The sequence below is a fragment of the Eutrigla gurnardus genome (assembly GCF_963514095.1).
Source record: "Eutrigla gurnardus genome assembly, chromosome: 3".
NCBI lineage: Eukaryota > Metazoa > Chordata > Actinopteri > Perciformes > Triglidae > Eutrigla > Eutrigla gurnardus.
In genome coordinates, this window is record NC_139917.1 from 30,700,596 (window position 1) to 30,720,180 (window position 19,585).

At 39.8% G+C, this 19,585-nt stretch overlaps 2 protein-coding genes across 3 annotated transcripts; both read right to left on the reverse strand.

Moving 5' to 3' along the window:
- Positions 1-299: 299 nt before the first annotated feature.
- LOC311010589 (galectin-related protein-like) lies at positions 300-5,944 on the reverse strand. The gene is made up of 6 exons (XM_084005140.1): positions 5,834-5,944; positions 4,612-4,659; positions 2,206-2,289; positions 1,845-1,933; positions 1,523-1,706; positions 300-996 (listed from the first exon to the last, which is right to left on the reverse strand). Exons 2-6 carry the CDS (start codon positions 4,651-4,653, stop codon positions 853-855), a joined length of 543 nt encoding a protein of 180 aa, XP_083861266.1. The 5' UTR covers positions 4,654-4,659; positions 5,834-5,944; the 3' UTR covers positions 300-852.
- Positions 5,945-6,064: 120 nt separating this feature from the next.
- LOC311010790 (equilibrative nucleoside transporter 2-like) lies at positions 6,065-18,752 on the reverse strand. Of its 2 annotated transcripts, none has more exons than XM_084005438.1 (13): positions 18,699-18,752; positions 16,850-16,916; positions 16,682-16,763; positions 15,807-15,961; positions 12,986-13,125; positions 11,754-11,888; positions 11,198-11,295; positions 10,348-10,423; positions 9,714-9,823; positions 8,979-9,087; positions 8,145-8,230; positions 7,865-8,061; positions 6,065-6,957 (listed from the first exon to the last, which is right to left on the reverse strand). In XM_084005438.1, the coding sequence occupies exons 2-13, from the start codon at positions 16,885-16,887 to the stop codon at positions 6,846-6,848; spliced, it is 1,338 nt and encodes a 445-aa protein (XP_083861564.1). In that variant the 5' UTR covers positions 16,888-16,916; positions 18,699-18,752; the 3' UTR covers positions 6,065-6,845. The 2 variants fall into 2 exon arrangements, with proteins under 2 accessions (XP_083861564.1, XP_083861563.1); XM_084005437.1 differs by having other exon boundaries at positions 16,850-16,911; positions 18,699-18,751.
- Positions 18,753-19,585: the final 833 nt, after the last annotated feature.

The window sequence follows — 19,585 nt, forward strand, 5'->3', positions numbered from 1 at the left end:
CATACTTACCATGCAGTATTTATACACTTTAAAAAAAAAAAAAGTAAAATAAAAAGTAAAAGTAAAGCAAAACACCAGTGAAATATCTGAAAAATATTAGAAAAAATATTCAGGAAAAATATTTCAAATAATATTTTTACGATATCAGAAAATATTACAAAAAATGTCCCACCATAGAAATGTGAAATACATGCAAATAAATCAGAAAATATATTTGTGAAATATCTGAAAAAATATTCGTAAAATATCCAACGGGAGAAAAGAAAATCCTTTATTTTACTGTAAAGAAATATGGTTTAAAATTTGGTATCACACCAGAGGAAAACAGTCATTAATCACTTTAATTTGTACACTATTCAAACAACATTATTTACAGAATTTTTAAATAGATATGAAAGATGCACAAGCACACACTATATATATACATATATATATATATATATATATATATTTGGAATTATGACATTTTCATACATTCATATATTCATATATTCATGTACTTTTAATATGGATGGCAGCCGGATGTCGTACTATGACCTGGTTTGAGGTAGTTCTAGTGTCCTTCATGCTTTATTTGCTACTGATTACAAAATGTGATTCTAAAAAAATACAACAAAATATATATAAAAAAACATCCCACCTAAAGCCTCCATGGCCTTCACTTCATCTCATACTGTCACACATTATTTACAGTTGCAGCATCTCACAATACTTTTTTTTTTTTAATATCTGTGCCTGGAAGACAGAAGGAGAAACCAAGCAACGACGAAACAATAAAAGCCATGAAATAAACTTTTGGGGGAAATGTTGTCTCATCTTTCCTTGGAGTTCAGCGGGCCGAGTCCCTTCGCTTCAGGCCAGCTTCATGACGGTGACGCTGCCTTTGATCCACAGCGTGTCGATGTCGCCGAGCGCCTTCAGTCTGTGGTGGAAGTCGAACAGCTTCTGTCCGTCCACAAACACACGGAACCGACTTTGCTCGCAGCGGATCTCAATCTGGGAGGAGACACGAGAGGACGTTTGGTCATTTCTCATTTGGACTGTTTTTAAAGTCGAGCTGAAACCGCGGATTGTTTGTAAGAAGTGGACAGCTTTTTGGGGGAGCCTTCACCAACCAGTGAAAGGAAGTGACCATATTTGGACTGCAGAGGAGCGACGGGTGGATCTGAGGAACACAAGCATGCAGAGCAGAACCCTTCATTCAGATTCAAAGCCTAAAAACCACACCGGGGGCCCTGAACTAACCGCATTGGTAGTGTGTACTTTGAGTACATTTCAGAGCCTGTACTTTTTCACTTTTTCAAGAAGTAATACTTCTACTTTTACCAGTCTTTTTGAACACAAGTACTTCTACTTGAGTAGTGAACGTCTGGACTTTTGACCCCTCTGCTGTATTTACATCCCTGATGGGAAGTTTGATAAAGGAGCTAATGGGTGTAAATGGAGCTCCGTGATGTTTGGTTGTGGTTTTCGTGACGCCGAGGAGTCCTGCACAAAGATCGAGAGTTTTCTTTACTGGCACCTTGAACGGCTGGTCTCTGATGAAGGGGAAGAAGGGCACGGCTCTGTCAACGTCTCCCCAGGATCCGGACTCACAGGCTCTGCGCAGGACTTGCCGGTCCCTGAATCGAACGCAGAGCTCCAGAGCCACATCGGGCGGAGGCTCCCGGCCCGTTCCGGGGCCACACGTCAGCGCAATGTAGAACCTGACGAACGGACGGACACCAGCCGTGACTCTCACAGCACATTTCTCATAGTACTGTATAATATCTTTGGATCATAATCATCCTGTAGCCAAATGATTTCATCATGATTCATCCAACAGGTAGTGAAAATGTCTGTACCTGTCGGGAGGGGAGTTCACAACACCCACCACGACGACCGTCTTCCCCGGCCGCATCCCATCTGTGATGTGACCTCTGAAAGGAACCGCCTGCACACGTGCACAAACATTTGCCTTAGTTATTATGTTTTTTGTTATTTATTTAGTTTAAGTGCATAAAAGGCATAAAAAGTAGAAAAAATGTGCAATGAACTTTGAAGTAAATGACTGAAAAAATACAAGCATACTCTATGTTGAAATACGACCAAGTATTTGGGCCACCGTGAGGGAAAACCATCTTGTGTATAAAGTTGAAATATTTTCAGAAGAAAAATGCAGCAATGTTATGAAACTGTAACTGTCATTTGGAAAGAAATAGTTACCAGACTGTTCTCAGCAGCTCTGTCAGGGGGACGAACACTCAGTTTTTTTTCATCAGTCGCATTTCTCGGTGGAATAGCCCATTTCTGAAAAGGGTAAAAAAAAAAAAACGTAATTTTAACTGCGGTTGACAATTCCCACCTGCAGTAGCTACTTTTATCCAGCAGAGGGCAGTGGCGGCGCTGCGGAGGGGAAAAACAACAGCGGCGCCTCCCGGTTTTAGAGTAGAATGAGACGGCAGGAATGACGCAGCGAGTTAACGCAGAAAGAACACCAGCCACGCAGACTAGACGCGAGATAAAACGTACGTTTTATTCCTAATTAAAACCTTTCCCAGAATGTGTTACAAGACGTAACTAGTCGAAGGTTTGCCCGAGGATTAAAGTATTTTTGTGTTTACCGTTCTCGGGTGAGTGTTTACCCTTTTTCTGTGCTAGCTAACAAGGATAGCGTCAGTATTATTGAGAAGTCGAACAAATGTCAGTTTAGGGTTGTTGCACGATTTCATCAGCCGATTTGTGCTAAAAATGCTAGTCGGAATATCCTACTTCCCACCTGTGTAGTCGAGAATTACGGGAATGTCACGTTCAAGTGCTTTGTTGTTGGGACGAATTGGGGGGGGGGGGGGGTAAGATGGCGGACGTAAGGTTTGCTGTTACGTATTTGGGATTTTTTTTCACATGCTAGCAGACTAAAGTCCATTATGTATAGAGCGATAAATAGCACGTGAAGTCTATGTAGATTAGAGATTAACATTATGTACACAAGCAACAGCTAATACAGCTAAATACAAATAAATAAATTATTATTCGCTTCTCCACGTAATTATGACTGCGAGGGGGGGGGGGAGGGGTTCATGTGCAATTTGTATTTACCGTAATGCTGATACCACTTGAAGGCAGCATAAGCCTAGAGTTCGGCATTTTGACGTTGCCATCTTTGATAGGAAGTGACCATATTTGGACTGTGGAGGAGCAACGGGTGGGTTTGATGACCACAAGCAGCAACCTTACTGGATCTGGATCCATGTGGATTCTGGTGTGAAGCTGCTAACAAAGTTAGCTTCTAAATGGATCATAATAAGTAAAAAAAAGTACAATATTTCCCTCTGAGATGTTGTGGAGTAGAAGTATAAAGTAACATAGAATGGAAATACTCAAGTAAAGTACAAGCACGTCAGAATTGTACTTTAGTACATGTACTATTTATTTTTGTTAATTAGGAACATCCCAGTAGTACTCAGTATGACATAATAATTACATAAGGGCACAAAGTAAAATAAAATGATATAAAGACAGTTGTTACCTTTTTAGCAGAATTTAGAGCAAAACAAAAATATAAATAAAGGTTCTGTTTTATTTGCAGACTCTCGTTATAATTGACTGAATGAAGTCAAAGAACCACAATTCACAGCGTGACGTCACATGACCCCCGTGACCAGCACGTGTTGTGTCAAGTCCCAATAAAGCGGGAAGTTGAATGAGTTGAGGTTTTACCTTCAGAATAAAAGCAGCTGAAACACGGAGATCCTGAGTTTGATGCTGTAGGTCGTACATTTAAAATTGAGCCACTTACAATAAACACTTTTTTTTAAGTTTTAAAATGACATAATATAAAATATTATAGATTTGTTTGTGAGGTTGTTTGGTCACGATTTCGAAAAAAAAAAAAAAAAAAGAATTTTGATTACTTTGACAATGTGATCTGCACATGTGATCTGCGCTATTATAGGGAGCGATCATTTTTCACTTATCATTATTCTCATTGTCATTGAAAAAAATTCGAATTATTATTGTGTTGTAATAAATAAGATGAGATACTTTATTGTCCTCCATTACATTACAGCACAATGACAATCTTACGTTACGCACTCCACTCTGTGGGATAAAAGGGTAAAAATATAAAAATAAGAATATAAAAATAGAAACTTTTTAAATCTCTGTCGATTGCAGGCAATGAGGTAGCGGTTGTTCTCACTGTAGATCAAGTACCTCAAAGTTCTACGTACTTCTACAAAGTAAAACACTTGATTTACTTTTCCACCGCTGTTGACTTCAATCTACAGCCCGGGGTTTCCCCGGAGTTTGAAGTGTAAAAGAATTAACCGGCAGCAAGTAAACATTTCCTACTGAACCTACTGACTGATTATCTTCATAAATAGAGCTTTTATTTTGTTAATCCTAACCGGAAGCTGAGCTGTTTCATTCTGGCCGGCTTGACCACAGTTGAGACGAGAGCAGGTTCTTTAAAAAAGAAAAAAAGAAAATTCTGTCACCTGAGAACTAAAGATAAAAATCAGAAAAAGCTAATCTGACATATCGATCAGCCTGATCGGTGTCCTCACTGCCGTGGTGATTCATACTCTCTCTCTCACCTGCTTCCTGTTGCTCAGGTGTGTTTAAACTCACCTTCCTGCCCTGCGCTGCCGTCACTCTGTGTGTTTCAGCCATGTTGACCTGAAGGAAACAAGCGGCAGAGAAAGTGAGCTGCAGGTCCAGTTTGTCTGCTTCCGACGTCGCCAGTCGACTGAGTCAGTGCTGACGTAGAAGAAAAAAAAAGCTTCAACCTGCTTCATTGCACTCCAGCGGCGTACACACACACACACACACACACACACACACACACACGCACACACGCACACACACACACACACACACACACACACTCACACACACTCACACACTCACTCTGCTCTGGTAATCAGCTGCCCCTGCATGCCTTTCTCTCAGGCCAATAACAAGAGAGCTTATTGTGCCTCTGTGACCGCAGGCAAAACCTCAAATATGAAATCCCCTTACATGTTTGCTTTCAGCACAGCAAACTCATTTAACACCTTTTTTATTTATTCCCAAACAAGAACACTCATTATTTACTCCTAATTATTATTAATGTTTAAAATCTAACAGTTGTTATTACCATCAGAAGGTTGATTATTATTTGTGTAGCTTACTTAGGTAATGCTTTATAATAATAATAATAATACATTTTATTTATAGATGCCTTTCAGAGCGCGCACCTTACAGTGAATACGAGTAAAAAAAACAACCAATAAAATACTAAACAAAGAATAAGTTTGAATTAGACAGTTGAAATTTGGACCGTTACAAATAGACAGTGCAATTTAAATAATAGAGAAAAGGCAGTCTTAAACAGTTCACGAGTACTAGCACGTTTTTACAATAAATCATTTGATTTTTTTGGTTAGGGGACATAAATGTGAGAAATCTACTCACTTTTCTCTTTTTCATTCATTCTGCTTTTTTTTTGTTGATATTGTGGATTGTCAATATTAGGCCTGAATTCGACGCAACCTCCGGTTCTGAAAAGTGAAGCCAAAGCTGAAGTGCCTTAAACTTGCATGACGACGTCCTCTTCTTATATCCAGGCTACGGGTTGAATAAGAACGTTGTGACATAATAACTCAAAACGGAGAGCAGAGTTCAGATGTTCACTCGGCTGAGAAGCAAACCTGCTTGTGAACACGTCGTTTACATTTTGACAATAAGAAAAAGCAGACGTGTTCTTGCAGTGTGTTTGAAGTCGGCAGTGATATAACAGTTCTCAGCATTTATGCACATCGGAGAGGTCAGGAAAGAAATCAAATGAATGAAGTAGAATTCAAAAACTCACAAGTATGCAGCCGAGCTTCACCCCCGACTTCTCTATCTTTGACTGTGTTTTTTATTTCCGATGTTGCTTACAGAAGCTTGACTCCTCGCTAACTTTCCTTTTGGTTTTCCGTGGCGAGAGTAAAAGAATGGGAGGAAGCAGGAGGACGTGAGGTCAAAGGGAAGGGCCGAGCCGGAGGAAGAGGAAACAACGGAGGCCGCATGCTTGGAAAGTAAAAACAAATCCACGTCACTCATTCCAGATATTTAATAATAATAATAATAATATATTTGAAGCTTTCTGACCGGCTGACGCTGATAATGTATTAAAATCCCATCTACAAATACAGAGCTGATGTTAAAAAATAAATAAATAAACACAACAATGACAATTTTGTGCCATTTCATTACATTCAGCATCATAACAGTATAAAAACACATAAATAAGCAAACAGTAAAAATGTACAAACATGTCCATCAGTATGACATAAAATATATTCATATAAAAAAGATTTTAAATACAGTAAAATAAAATATAAAATGAATTAAAACTAAATAACTGTTACCAACCACCTTAGAGTTCACAGACGAAGGCCACATAGTAGAAAAAAATAGAATATTAGATATGATTTGATATTAATATGAGATATGAATTAAAAGAGATTTAGAAACGATGTATTTTGGGCGAGAAAAGCCGTTTTGAAATCCTCATGTCTTCGGAACGAAAGGAGGAATTTAAAATTCAGAAAGAAAATCAATTTAAATGCAACTCAAGTATTATATCAATAAAACTTCAAAATCAAAACTTTTGTTGCATTCTGTTGTTAATGCTGGCCTCTTCACACTCTTACCTTTTAATAATTATTTCTAAACATATATTCATATATAATAAATAAATAAATAATATGCATTGATATTAATAACATTTAACTTTTCACTCTTTCTCTTCTCAGGATTAAAACAGACATTCTCGTCACACGTCGGTGCTAGAGACCAGATTTCCCTCCAACGAGGATCAGGAAGTAAGATGTTTTCTAAACCAGTGTTCCCAGCAGGAAGGAGAAGGACGCTCCCAGCGCCAGACCCAGGATCAGGAAGAAGGTCATCAGAGAGCCGGCCGTCTCCACGTCTTTACACAACACCAACCTGACGGACGGCGAAACACACGGTCAGCACACGTCTGCTGTCATGAGCGTCCACATTGATAGTTCAGCTTCCTTAAAGGGGAGGTTGTATGAGGTACTTCCTGTTGCTACAGTCAGTATTACCTTCAGTAGTAACTCTTTAAAACACCAAAGTCACACAACAGACAAACGGTAAACAGGGTTCATACGGGTGCTGGAAATCCTTGAAAACGCTTGAAATTTTAGACTGGTGTTTTCAAGGTTTGAAAAGTGCTTGGATGTAGAATAAAGGTGTTGAAATGTGTGTTGTATGTGATGACATCTATGATAGAACAGAGAAAAGAAGATCTCCATATTTGAGGGACTGAAAACAGCATTTTCTGAAATTTCTTTATGAAAAATGACTTTTGATGATGAACAGATGATGAAAATAGTTGGTGATTATATTTCTGTGGATCTGTTAGTGGAATTAGTTTTCCTTTCATTTGTGGTCCTTCTGTAAAAAGCTGTCTCCAAACATCATGTTGGTTGTTTAGAGGACAATAACATCTCATTTAATGTGATGAACAAGTGACAGAATAAGTAGACTGAATACTGACCATTGGATTGATACAAAGATGGAGTTTACCACAGCTGGAAGGGGCTGGAAAAGCATGGAAATGCACCTTGAAATGCTTGAAAAGTGCTTGAGTTTGACTCTGGAAAGGTGTAGGAACCTTGTAGATCAAAGTAGACCAGCAAGGCAGCAACTCCCATGGTCTACCAGGTTAAATTACTGGTTTTGTCAATCAAAAAAGAGTCTGGTGGCCTTTAAAGAGAGTATATACCTGTATGTACCTCATACAACCCCCACCTAAACTATCCCTTTAAGATGACTTTAGGAAACCCTCAGAAATGAGGCTCTGCGCCGTGACTTGTGGAAGACTCACTGTGGAGCGTAGGCTATGCAGAGGCTCGCCAGGTAGCCGTTGGAGAAGGAGAAGAGGGCCAGGATGAGGACGAAGGCGGCGTCGTGCCTGAAGAGGACGAGGAGTCTGGAGTTCTGGACGTTGCACGTCATGAGCAGCGGGATAAAGACCAGGCGAGAGAACACGACGGCGGGAAACAGGCGGCTCTCCTTCGAAGGCTGCACAAAAAAACAATCCACGTCGAGAGGGCCGTCACCACGACGACCCTAACTTCGAATAGCAAAGCAGCGGTGCTACTCACCCATTGGAGGAGAGACGGAGCGCCGCGGCCGACCAAGTCCATGGTGTTGAAGACGACGAAGCAGCAAACGCAGGTGAACACTTTGTCTGTTAGAGACGGGAGAGTAGAAATACATCTTTTTAATATCAGGGTTCCTACACCTTCTCCAAACTCAATTCAAGCACTTTCCAAGCATTCCCAGGTGCGTTTCCATGCTTTTCCAGCACCTTCCAGCTGTGGTAAACTCCATCTTTGTACCAATCCAATGGTCAGTATTCAGTCTACTTATTATGTCACTTGTTCATCACATTAAATGAGATGTTATTGTCCTCTAAACAACCAACATGATGTTTGGAGACAGCTTTTTACAGAAGGACCACAAATGAAAGGAAAACTAATTCCACTAACAGATCCACAGAAATATAATCACCAACTATTTTCATCATCTGTTCATCATCAAAAGTCATTTTTCATAAAGAAATGTCAGAAAATGCTGTTTTCAGTCCCTCAGATATGGAGATCTTCTTTTCTCTGTTCTATCATAGATGTCATCACATACAACACACATTTCAAGACCTTTAGTCTACATCCAAACCTTGAAAACATCACACTAAAAGTCAAGTGTTCTCAAGGATTTCCATGAACCTTGACTATCTGTTTTATAGCACTTTTTAATAGCAATAATAGCATTATTATTATCATTATTATTATTATTATTATTATTATTATCAAGCGTTCAATGCAAGAGTCTACTAAATTTAACTTTGATGTACAACTCGGTGATAACGATAACTCTTGACAGCAGATGATGATGATGCGGCGGTGCCGGCGGCGGTGGTGGCGGTGGCGTCTCACCCCAGGCGGCGTGGTCCTTGTAGACGGTCTGGACTCGGACTGTGATGACGGGAAACACCGACAGGGTGACGGCAAACACGCACGTCACACACAACGCCATCAGCCAGATCTGAGGGACAATAAAATAAGGATTACAAACAAAATTTAAAGGACAACTTTTCAAAGATACATGAAACGTTTTTCTTTTGAATTTGTATTCTGCATCGAAACAACAATGAAATGGTGGATTTAAGATATATTATTAATAATCTATCAAACACTCTCTAATGCAGATTCTTAAATTTCAGGATTTGCTGTTTTTCTAGGTTTTTCTATATTTTATCCCAAATTCTTCTCCAGCAATTAAATCTGTAATTTAATCAAATCAATCTAAAATTACTTTTTTTAATCCAGTTTTAAGACAAATTTCTATGATACACGTTTTAAAAACTATATATTTAACTGGATGTAGGATTCTAGTCATTTTAATGTCTGGATCAGAAGTTACCAGCTGAGAAAACCCTTCGTGTTGCCTTTTTTTTTTGTTTTTTTGTACTCTTGGTCGTACAAACAAAAATTTGATGACGTCGACGTAACAAATTTGACGATGAAAATAATGAGTTTGAATCGTAACATGCTCAATTTTCCCCGTTTGCTCGTTATTGTGATGTTGACGCTCCTGTTTCTTGATTATAAATATAAAGGAATAATCTCAAACGATCCAAATAAATAATAATAAATCCGACGTTGTTTCACCTTTTTGAAGACGTTCAGGACGGACAAACGCTCCCGACTCCTTTCTGGCTCGCTGACGAACTTCCCGTTGGCCTCGAGGTCCTTCGCCTTGTTGTCCAAGACTTTTATGCCTTTTTGAAAAGGAAATAAACTTAATAACTGACCTGGAGCCAGTTTTCTGAAGAATTACCTGGATGTTATGTAGAAGTGTTATAGAAGTGAATTATCTGGATGTTACTTAGTATTTAGCAAAATATACTTAATGTACCAAATGTAAAAGTACTCATTAGGCAGAATAATTCATGTTATATATAAATGGATTATTATTATTGATGCATTAATGTGTTCATCAGCTTAATGTTGCAGCTGGTTGATTTAAAAATTTATATTTCATATCACTAATCTGAATTTAAGTAATTTATTACATTTAGAGGAATAAAAAGTACATTATTTTGACTCGATTCAACCCAATTCTCGTTTGAAAGCAGCTCATGGTTACTGAGAACTTGAGAAGGACTTTTACAAACTTAAATGATGGATTAATGTAGACCTGGTCCAACCCAGTCCTGAATCTTTGACTTCCATCAGATGGAATGTAATTATAAGAGTACAAGTAACTGACGGAGCCTCGCCGTGTTGCAGATAGAGAACCGACCTGCGCTGCCGAGGAGTTCCTGCGTCGCCTCCACGCTGTCGGGAAGACGCCGGCTCAGGTAGAAACGAGCAAACTCCTGCAGAGGAGAGTCAACACCGTCAGATGATCCCAGTGGGGGGTCAGAGGTCATAAGATGACGACAACAGAGCATTTACACAGGGTTTAAGATGACGCCTGTCAACGCCCCTAAAGCATCCCCTGCTTTCTGGTCTGGTGGACTCTAAATGGACCATAATGTACTAAATGAACATCATGCTGGATTGAAGAAGACTTGAAACTAGAGATTGAGACCATAAACTCATGTTTACAATGTTTACTGAGATAATACATCAAGAGAGAAGTAGGACCATTTTCTCATAGACTTCTATACAACCAGAGAGGAGTCGCCCCCTGGTGGCCAGCAGAGAGAAGTAGGACCATTTTCTCATAGACTTCTATACAACCAGAGAGGAGTCGCCCCCTGGTGGCCAGCAGAGAGAAGTAGGACCATTTTCTCATAGACTTCTATACAACCAGAGAGGAGTCGCCCCCTGGTGGCCAGCAGAGAGAAGTAGGACCATTTTCTCATAGACTTCTATACAACCAGAGAGGAGTCGCCCCCTGGTGGCCAGCAGAGAGAAGTAGGACCATTTTCTCATAGACTTCTATACAACCAGAGAGGAGTCGCCCCCTGGTGGCCAGCAGAGAGAAGTAGGACCATTTTCTCATAGACTTCTATACAACCAGAGAGGAGTCGCCCCCTGGTGCGTGTGTGTGACGGCGTGTGTGTGACGGGTGTGTGTGTGACGGCGTGTGTGTGTGACGGGTGTGTGTGTGACGGCGTGTGTGTGTGACGGGTGTGTGTCCTCACCAGGTGCGGCAGCAGCAGGTAACACAGCAGCGTCCCCAGAGTGGCCACACACGGAGCGATGAAGTATCCCAACGCAGCCGAGGTTTCGTCTGCGTTACCTACGGAGCGAAAGAGACACTCAAGCTTCATCAACGCAGATTTGTTGTTTTAATGAACTCCACATGGTGAAGGCCGCTGTGATTGGCTTATTACTGTGATATGTGGGTTTGAGGTCATAAAGAAACATTTTAAACATACTCAGTCTTTAATTACCAAGAATACCAAGATAAAATAGAATAAATATTGACCAATATATAATTTCTATTAGTTATAAATTATATAAAATTTGAGCTAAAACATCTATTACTGGATTTAGAGAAATTATTTTGCAAATATTTTAGGAATTCGTCTGCTTCTCAAATGTATTTGCTTTTGTTAAATTATGGCATTCATTTTACTCATTTTCTTTATAGATCCCTATTAATTAACTGTGAAAATCATTGGCAAATTAATCAGAGAAAACAATAATCAGTTGCATTCCTCAAACGTACTAATGTGTCCTTTTACTGTCACTCACTCAAGATGGAGGCCAGCATCGCGAGTGCAGCGAACATCCCGGCCAGACCCTCGCCGCTCATGAACAAGGTGCTATAGCGAGGAGGAAACAGGCCGACCAACCCGAACAGACTGCCCTGCAGCACCGCACTGCACACTACACACACACACACACACACACACTTTTAAAATTAGCAATGGTTATCAATCATCATCGTTTACAAAGTACAGTAATGACTAGTGTTTTCAATCTGAAGCTACTATGAGGAACTTTCATTCTGCGTTGTTTGGCGGTCCCTGTGGACAAACAGTGGTACTGCATCAGTTCCTTTAGAAAAGCATTTAGACTACAGCTGGGTCTGATAGTCAGCCACCCGCGGTCCTGGTTCAGGTTCTGGTTCCCCCTGTGACTGCAGGTCGAAGGCGGGACAGTGAACACCAGGGTTCCTACACCTTTTTTCCAAAATCAAATTCAAGCACTTTTCAAGCATTTCAAGGTGTATTTCCATGCTTTTCCAGCCCCTTCCAGCTGTGGTAAACTCCATATTTGTACCAATCCAATGGTCAGTATTCAGTCTACTTATGATGTCACTTGTTCATCACATTAAATGAGATGTTATTGTCCTCTAAACAACCAACATGATGTTTGGAGACAGCTTTTTACAGAAGGACCACAAATGAAAGGAAAACTAATTCCACTAACAGATCCACAGAAATATAATCACCAACTATTTTCATCATCTGTTCATCATCAAAAGTCATTTTTCATAAAGAAATGTCACAAAATGCTGTTTTCAGTCCCTCAGATATGGAGATCTTCTTTTCTCTGTTCTATCATAGATGTCATCACATACAACACACATTTATAGACCTTTATTCTACATCCAAGACCTTTTCAAACCTTGAAAACACCACACTAAAATTTAAAGTGTTTTCAAGGATTTCCAGCACCCGTACCAACCCTGGAACACAGATCTGGGTTTCTGGTGAAACTGAGGTGATCCGGGCTGACTTTGGAATCCGAGCAGGTGGATCCGTCTCCTTCGTCTCGGTTACGTATGGAGGTCACATGGAGGCGTCGGTGTGTCGTTAACTAATTAAAAGTTCCTCACAGTAACTTCAATTCACATCAATTAATCAATTAGGACTTTGTGTCACTTTGCCTTTTAGGTTCGTCCGCGACGTTAAGACCTCCGACTCGAGTGTTTTACGTCACCATGACGATGATAAATGTTTGTGTGCACATGGACCTACTGTTGATGAACCAGATGGTCGCCATGGTGACGGAGAAGAAAGTGTCCGGCTGCATGGGGACCTGGACCAGAGCGGCGGTGAGGGAGAAGAGGAGGAGGATGGAGATCAGGCTCAAGGCCACACGGAGACGCTCCCTCACCCTGCGGAGAGACTTAAGGTCAGTCAGGGAAACCCCTATAAAAGCTTGCAATGCATCAATACCTTCAGGGTTGGTGCGGGTGCTGGAAATCCTTGAAAACACTTGAATTTTAGTGTGGTGGACTTCCGGTTGGCACGTAGACAAGATGGCAGGCTGACTGAATGCTCTCCTCCAAACGCAGATTATTTCCCCAGATTCAAGTGCTTTATTGCAATAATATAGTCCGATATATCGGAATATCGGATTTTTAAATCAACAAACATTTGTGTCGGTATCGGCCTTCAAAATCCTTTATCGGTCGGGCTCTAAAAGACAGCAAACATTTAATATCACACATTTATCAAGAACCATTCAACTCTCCAGCAAGGCCGTAGCCAGGATTTTTCAAATACCGAGGTCAATCCCAACTCGACCCTCAAAACAAAAGTCCTCCTGGCCTGAACTGCCCCCCTGACCCACCCCAAGGTCAAAAAGAAAGAAATAAGCACGAATAAAACAGATCAGTGTGGCTAATTACACTTTTATTTTCAGTAATAACTAACATGTTGAACTTCAACGTTCATTTTGTCGTTGATTGAAAAGGAAGAGGTGGAACATCAAGTGATGCTGAACATCTGGTTGTATAAACAGTCATGTAATTCTGACGTTAAGTGGATGAACATGAGGTTTTATATTAAACTGTGTGAGAGAGAAGGTTTTAACTTGATTATCATTAATTAACTGGAAGGAAAATTCATGTCTTGAAATTCCTTAACATCTGTATATGGCTGGCCTGGCCTATACTACTGTGTGTGTTTTGTGTGTGTGTGTGTGTGTGTGTGTGTGTAGAGAGAGAGAGTGGATTGGGAAGGGGGCATGGAGCGGACCTGCTGACAGAATGTGCAGCTGACAGTGACGATTTCCTCATCGCTAAACCTGTGCCACCATCTGATCTGATCCTCCCTCGTTCGTGAGGACGGGTCTCCTGGACATTCTTTGTGCTTTTCCTATCTTTATTTCTAACCGGCTCCTTTTTAGTTTTTTATCGGTGCCTGATCTGGTGCGTGCACGCTCGCCCCCGGTCGGCATAAAAAAATGAATGTTAAAAACAATATCTCGTGAGAAAAAAATAGACTTGTCGCGAAGACAATGAAATGGAAACATTGTAATAATACCTGCGACCACGCTCTATAACAGCTGTAAAAGCTGTACCGCTATACTTATTTTCCCTTGGTTATGGAAGGAAAAAAAAGTCAACTTTTAAAAATTGGAAAGTGAAATCAGTGAAAAAAAAATGCAGAGGACATGACCTCGGTGTCCTCAATGGTAGCTACGGCCTTGGTCTCCAGGTTAAGCAGAAATGGGAGGGGGAGAACTGTCAGGTCAAGCTAAGACCACCAACTCCAGAGCCTGGCGGGATCTCTGCTGGAAGAACACAATAAGATTTTTTGTGACTCCTAAGTTTAAATCTAAACAGCAGGGTTGCCAGGGACAGGATAAACGCTGGAGACAATGTGGACAGACTATGGCAGACCACCTTCATATATTCTGGGCCTGCCCTCTTATTCAACCATATTGGCAAGATCTTGCTGGAGAACTTCGGTCAATCTTTGGTTTGAAAGTTGATTTCTCTTTTATTACACTGTATTTGGGTAAAATCTTTATAAAGAAGGTCATTACACAGAAATGGCTGCAGACAACTTTGCCATCAAAGACTGACTGGATCACCATTGTAAACGAAATACAAAAGACTACGGGCTTTACAGTATACAAAGTGCTGGGAAAGGTGGACTTCATACTCTAAAACGTGTAACTCATTGTCTGTGTGAATGATTTCCCCATTTTGAACTAATGTATGACCTGTGTTAGCCTTATCAACCTGTCTGTTCACTGTTATTTTTTTTTTTTTGTTTCATCCGTTTTCTTGTTTGTTTTTATTGAAAAAACTGAGAAAACTTAAATAAAAAGAAAGTAATAAAAAAACACTTTTAGTGTGGTGTTTTCAAGGTTTGAAAAGTGCTTGGATGTAGAATAAAGGTCTTGAAATGTGTGTTGTATGTGATGACATCTATGATAGAACAGAGAAAAGAAGATCTCCATATCTGAGGGACTGAAAACAACATTTTGTGACATTTCTTTATGAAAAATGACTTTTGATGATGAACAGATGATGAAAATAGTTGGTGATTATATTTCTGTGGATCTTTTGGCAGCAAATCTTGCTGGATTATAATTTTTTTGGCATATCTCACACTAAAAGAAACTCCAGCAGCCCAACAGCATTTCAAATATTTACCTTCTCTACGGAGAAACGGGTTGGACTGGTGGGCCGTGACGTCGGGAGGAATTTGTTTTGATGGTTTGAAGGTCACGACCTTCTCTCGAAGAGATGGGTTGATAGACAGACATCATGATATTAGCGGTTAGCCGATGTAAGCGTGCGTCGTATTTTGTTTTCAGGGTTCCTACACCTTTTCCAAACTCAAATTCAAGCACTTTTCACGCGTTTCAAGGTGGATTTCCACTTTCAAGCACTTTATTCTAAATCCAAACCTTGAAAACACCACATTAAAGTGTTTTCAATGATTTCCAGCACCTGTACCAACCCTGTGTTTTCCAGGAAGCAAAACAACATTGGGTTTAGTTAAATATACAAATAAATGGATTTGATTTGTTCCCTGGCCTATATCGTCATGGACTCACCACTGATACAGGAAAGAGTTGAGCAGAGTGAACAGCAGCAGGGGCAGCTGGGAAAGCAAGGCCATCCAGCTGTCATAGTTGTAGTCTTTAGTTTGGCCACCCGCTGTGCCGTTGGAGGTGACGCCTGGCGCCGTGGCGAGCCGCTGGTTGAAATACTTTAACAAAGAGGGAAACAAGAAGGTCTTAATTTCACACAATAAATGTTTGTGGTGTCGATCAGCGTGTTTTTGGTAATCTTCCTATTTTCTATGATCTTTGTCCACTTTTGTCGTCCATGTGTTTAGTTCATAGACAAAGTGGACGTAGTCATGGTGACGGCATTGTGGCCGTCGCCATCACCATGCAGAGAGAGCAGAGAGAAGTAGGACCATTTTTTAGACTTCTATACAACCAGAGAGGAGTCGCCCCCTGGTGGCCAGCAGAGAGAAGTAGGACCATTTTTTAGACTTCTATACAACCAGAGAGGAGTCGCCCCCTGGTGGCCAGCAGAGAGAATGCAACTTTAAGGCACTTCTGTAAGTTGTTCTGTTTGTCAGCAAAATGCTCCAATTTTACAAAATCAAGAGACATTAAGAGTTTAGGGGTGTCTATTAAATTATTCCACTTAAGATATACCTTTATTTTGAAATTCCCAGGGCAAGGTTTCCATCCTTCCTACAGAGCCCAGTGATATAGATTTTGAATCATATTTTAGTTGACAGAAATGAACGGAATCTAAAACCTTTCACTGCGTATCATAGTGATGAATCTTGTTATTTACACCTTTTCATAAAATGGAACAATCCAACACCAGTCGTAAATTTGGGAAAATATCTGTTTTTTCCCGTGAACTTCTGATGAGGAACAGGAATAAAAAGTTGTTGTGGGAGTGAAACCTGCGAGGCGGTTATGAAGAAGTTCCAGGGCAGCAGAGTTCCCAGACCGAGCACGAAGATGATGACGCCTACGGCGTGACCACTGTGGAGACGGAACACATTCAGGACCTCGAACTCAACACGTAAAACCTTTAGTTCATAGCACAAACAAAAAACCCTCAAACTCACCGGTCGGCAGGTGGACTCTCTTTCTTCTGGTTGGACATCCTGCTGCTGCTTCGGTCACGTTTCTGCACTGAAGCGACGAGAAGCCACGTTCACAGCGATACGGTGCAGTTAGCATTCACGTCGCTTTAGTTGCGGTTTGAGAGATCCTCAGGTGCACCCTGGGTAATTATCCAATTCCACTTAATTGATCCAGAAAAATAAAATCTCCTAAAGTTGGGCCAAAGAATCCGTTTCCTACAGCTGTCGTTTGCAAAATACTGGATTGTGAAATACTCCTTTATGCCTGTGGGGGCAGCAGTGGGACCAGTAGGCTAATTAAAGATACCTTTACCTTTTATATCAAACAATAGAATTGAATGAAATTAAAAAGTGACAACTCTAACAAATATAGACAAAAGATACAGAACGTGGACTTGATGATGAAAGAAAGGAAAAACAGTGACACTTATCTGTCTTTGCATTAGATTTTGTCATCCCGACTCCTAATGGGTTTGTTTTCATGGGTTTGTAACTGTATATTGATGATTTGTTGTATTGATGTTTACTGTTTTTTTTGTTTCTTAGAAAGCCGCTCAGTCAACTCACGTTTAATCATTTCACCATCAAAATCATCAGTAAACTGCAATAACTTCATTCCTGTCTGGGGCCGTTGGATGAGCACAGAAAAGGTGACACTTTGTGTTTTCTTAAGTAAAAGTACAAATGTATTCATCAACATTTATAAAAGTATAAAAAGAAAACTCCTTTTGAAAACTTTTATAGTTTTAAAGTATATGATGGGTTATTATTATTACTGATGTATAAGCAGCGTTATATTTATATGGTTTTTAATTATTTTAAATTCTACCAGGAGACAGTTTAATCTGAAGATGCATCATTATAGTAAAAACGCTTACATTCATTTCATGATGGTAATTAAAAAAGCAGTAACATTAATTTAAGCTCTGAATGTAGATTGTTTTAAGCTCTTAGAATATATATATTCTTTTAATTATTATTATTAATGTGTATATATATATGTGTATATATATTGTTTTTCCTTTTTTCACACCGTGTCAACATAGTCTTGTTCGTACAGGTAGGCCTACAGGTGACTCATCGCCGCCACTGTGTTGGTTTTCCGCATACTTTTTAATGAAACGAGGCGGTTAAATAGTTGTGCGCGCCTCGTGATCACCTGGTGCTCCTTTTTGTGCCATTTGGGCGCCTTCGGAAAGTTCGGCTTCATTCCCATGAATCAATAAAGGGATAATAACTGATGCATTACAAAGTTATTATCATTATTATCCTGTCATCGCTCTGTGATAGCTGCGATATTTGCGTTAGCTTCCGTCAGTTCATATGAGGTTTTGATCTTAACTTCCTGAAATACTTTTTTTTCTAAAACTCTTAATTTAAATTTAAAAACGTGCTCCTCGTCGGTTCAATGTGGCAACGCTGCACATCGTATCATCTACTGTATTTCCTCTATCGGTGACATAATTTATACAATATGCCTGTTAGATGCCGTTCATATAATCTTTATAATATTATAACATTAATATTATATCAGCAGCAGCCTTTCACAACACTCCCCACAAAGTGAAAGCAGGCTATACATGTAAAAAAAAGTCAAACATGTGGCCGTTTATTAATAATAATATTAATCTCGATTATAGACATATTAATGCACATAATTATATTGTGTATTACATTAAATGCAGGTCTCGTGTAATGTTTAATTAACGCGCCTTCCTCCGTTTATGGTTAATTTAAGTAAAATAACACATTAAATGTGACGAACCATTCAGAAGTCCGTCTGAAAATCTCTCAATTGAAGGAAAACGGTTTAACTCGAGGCAGATCTTACCTGGGAGTCGGAGCGGGTTCCTCCTGCAGGTCGACCGCGTCCTCTTTGCATGAACAGCGCGCACGCATGAGGGGAGCGCGCGGACCGTGGAGGCGGTGTCCTCGCGCTCCGCTTTACGCAACTTCCTGCTGTTTTGGGAGCGCCGCCGTAAAACACGTGGTAACGTACCCGGGAAACTATTCGAAAGGTGGGAAATAACTAACCGGAAGTACAAATACTTCGTTACTGTACTTGAGTAGAACGTACAGGTATCTGTACTTTACTTAAAGACTTACTCAAGTAGAAGATACTTGTGTTCATAAAGACTGGTAGAAGTAGAAGATTCACCTTTACTCAAGTAAAAGTGGAAAAAAGTACACGCTATGAAATGTACTTAAAGTATAAAAAGTATTCCTATGAAGGGCATTTATACTGGCTGTTTTTAAGTAAAAATGTAAAACTGGCATAAAAATAAATACTCAAGTAAAGTACAGATACCTGAAATTTTTATTATTTTTACCTTGACTGCCTGCTGGTTCGTCCTGCTCTGCATGTTGAGAACATATTGACAGAGGTCAGAGGACTAGACACGGGATGTTATTCTTACAGAGAGAGTATAGAGTATAAAAATGTAAACTATAACATATACGCATTGTAAATAATACTATATCACTTTTTAATCTGTCTCAGATGTACTTAACCTCTTGGACGATATTGTTGAATGAGACACGAAATAGAAAGTTCTTTGAAGCATTCCCTTTTTCTTTTACTTTTTTGCAAGTTTGAAAAATAATAATTTTATTACACAAAGTCTGATTAAACATACTGTATAGGTCAAAGTTAATGAAGCAGAGATGTCAAAAGTACAGAGACATTCTCTCCTCAAATTACAGATACTCAAAATACTC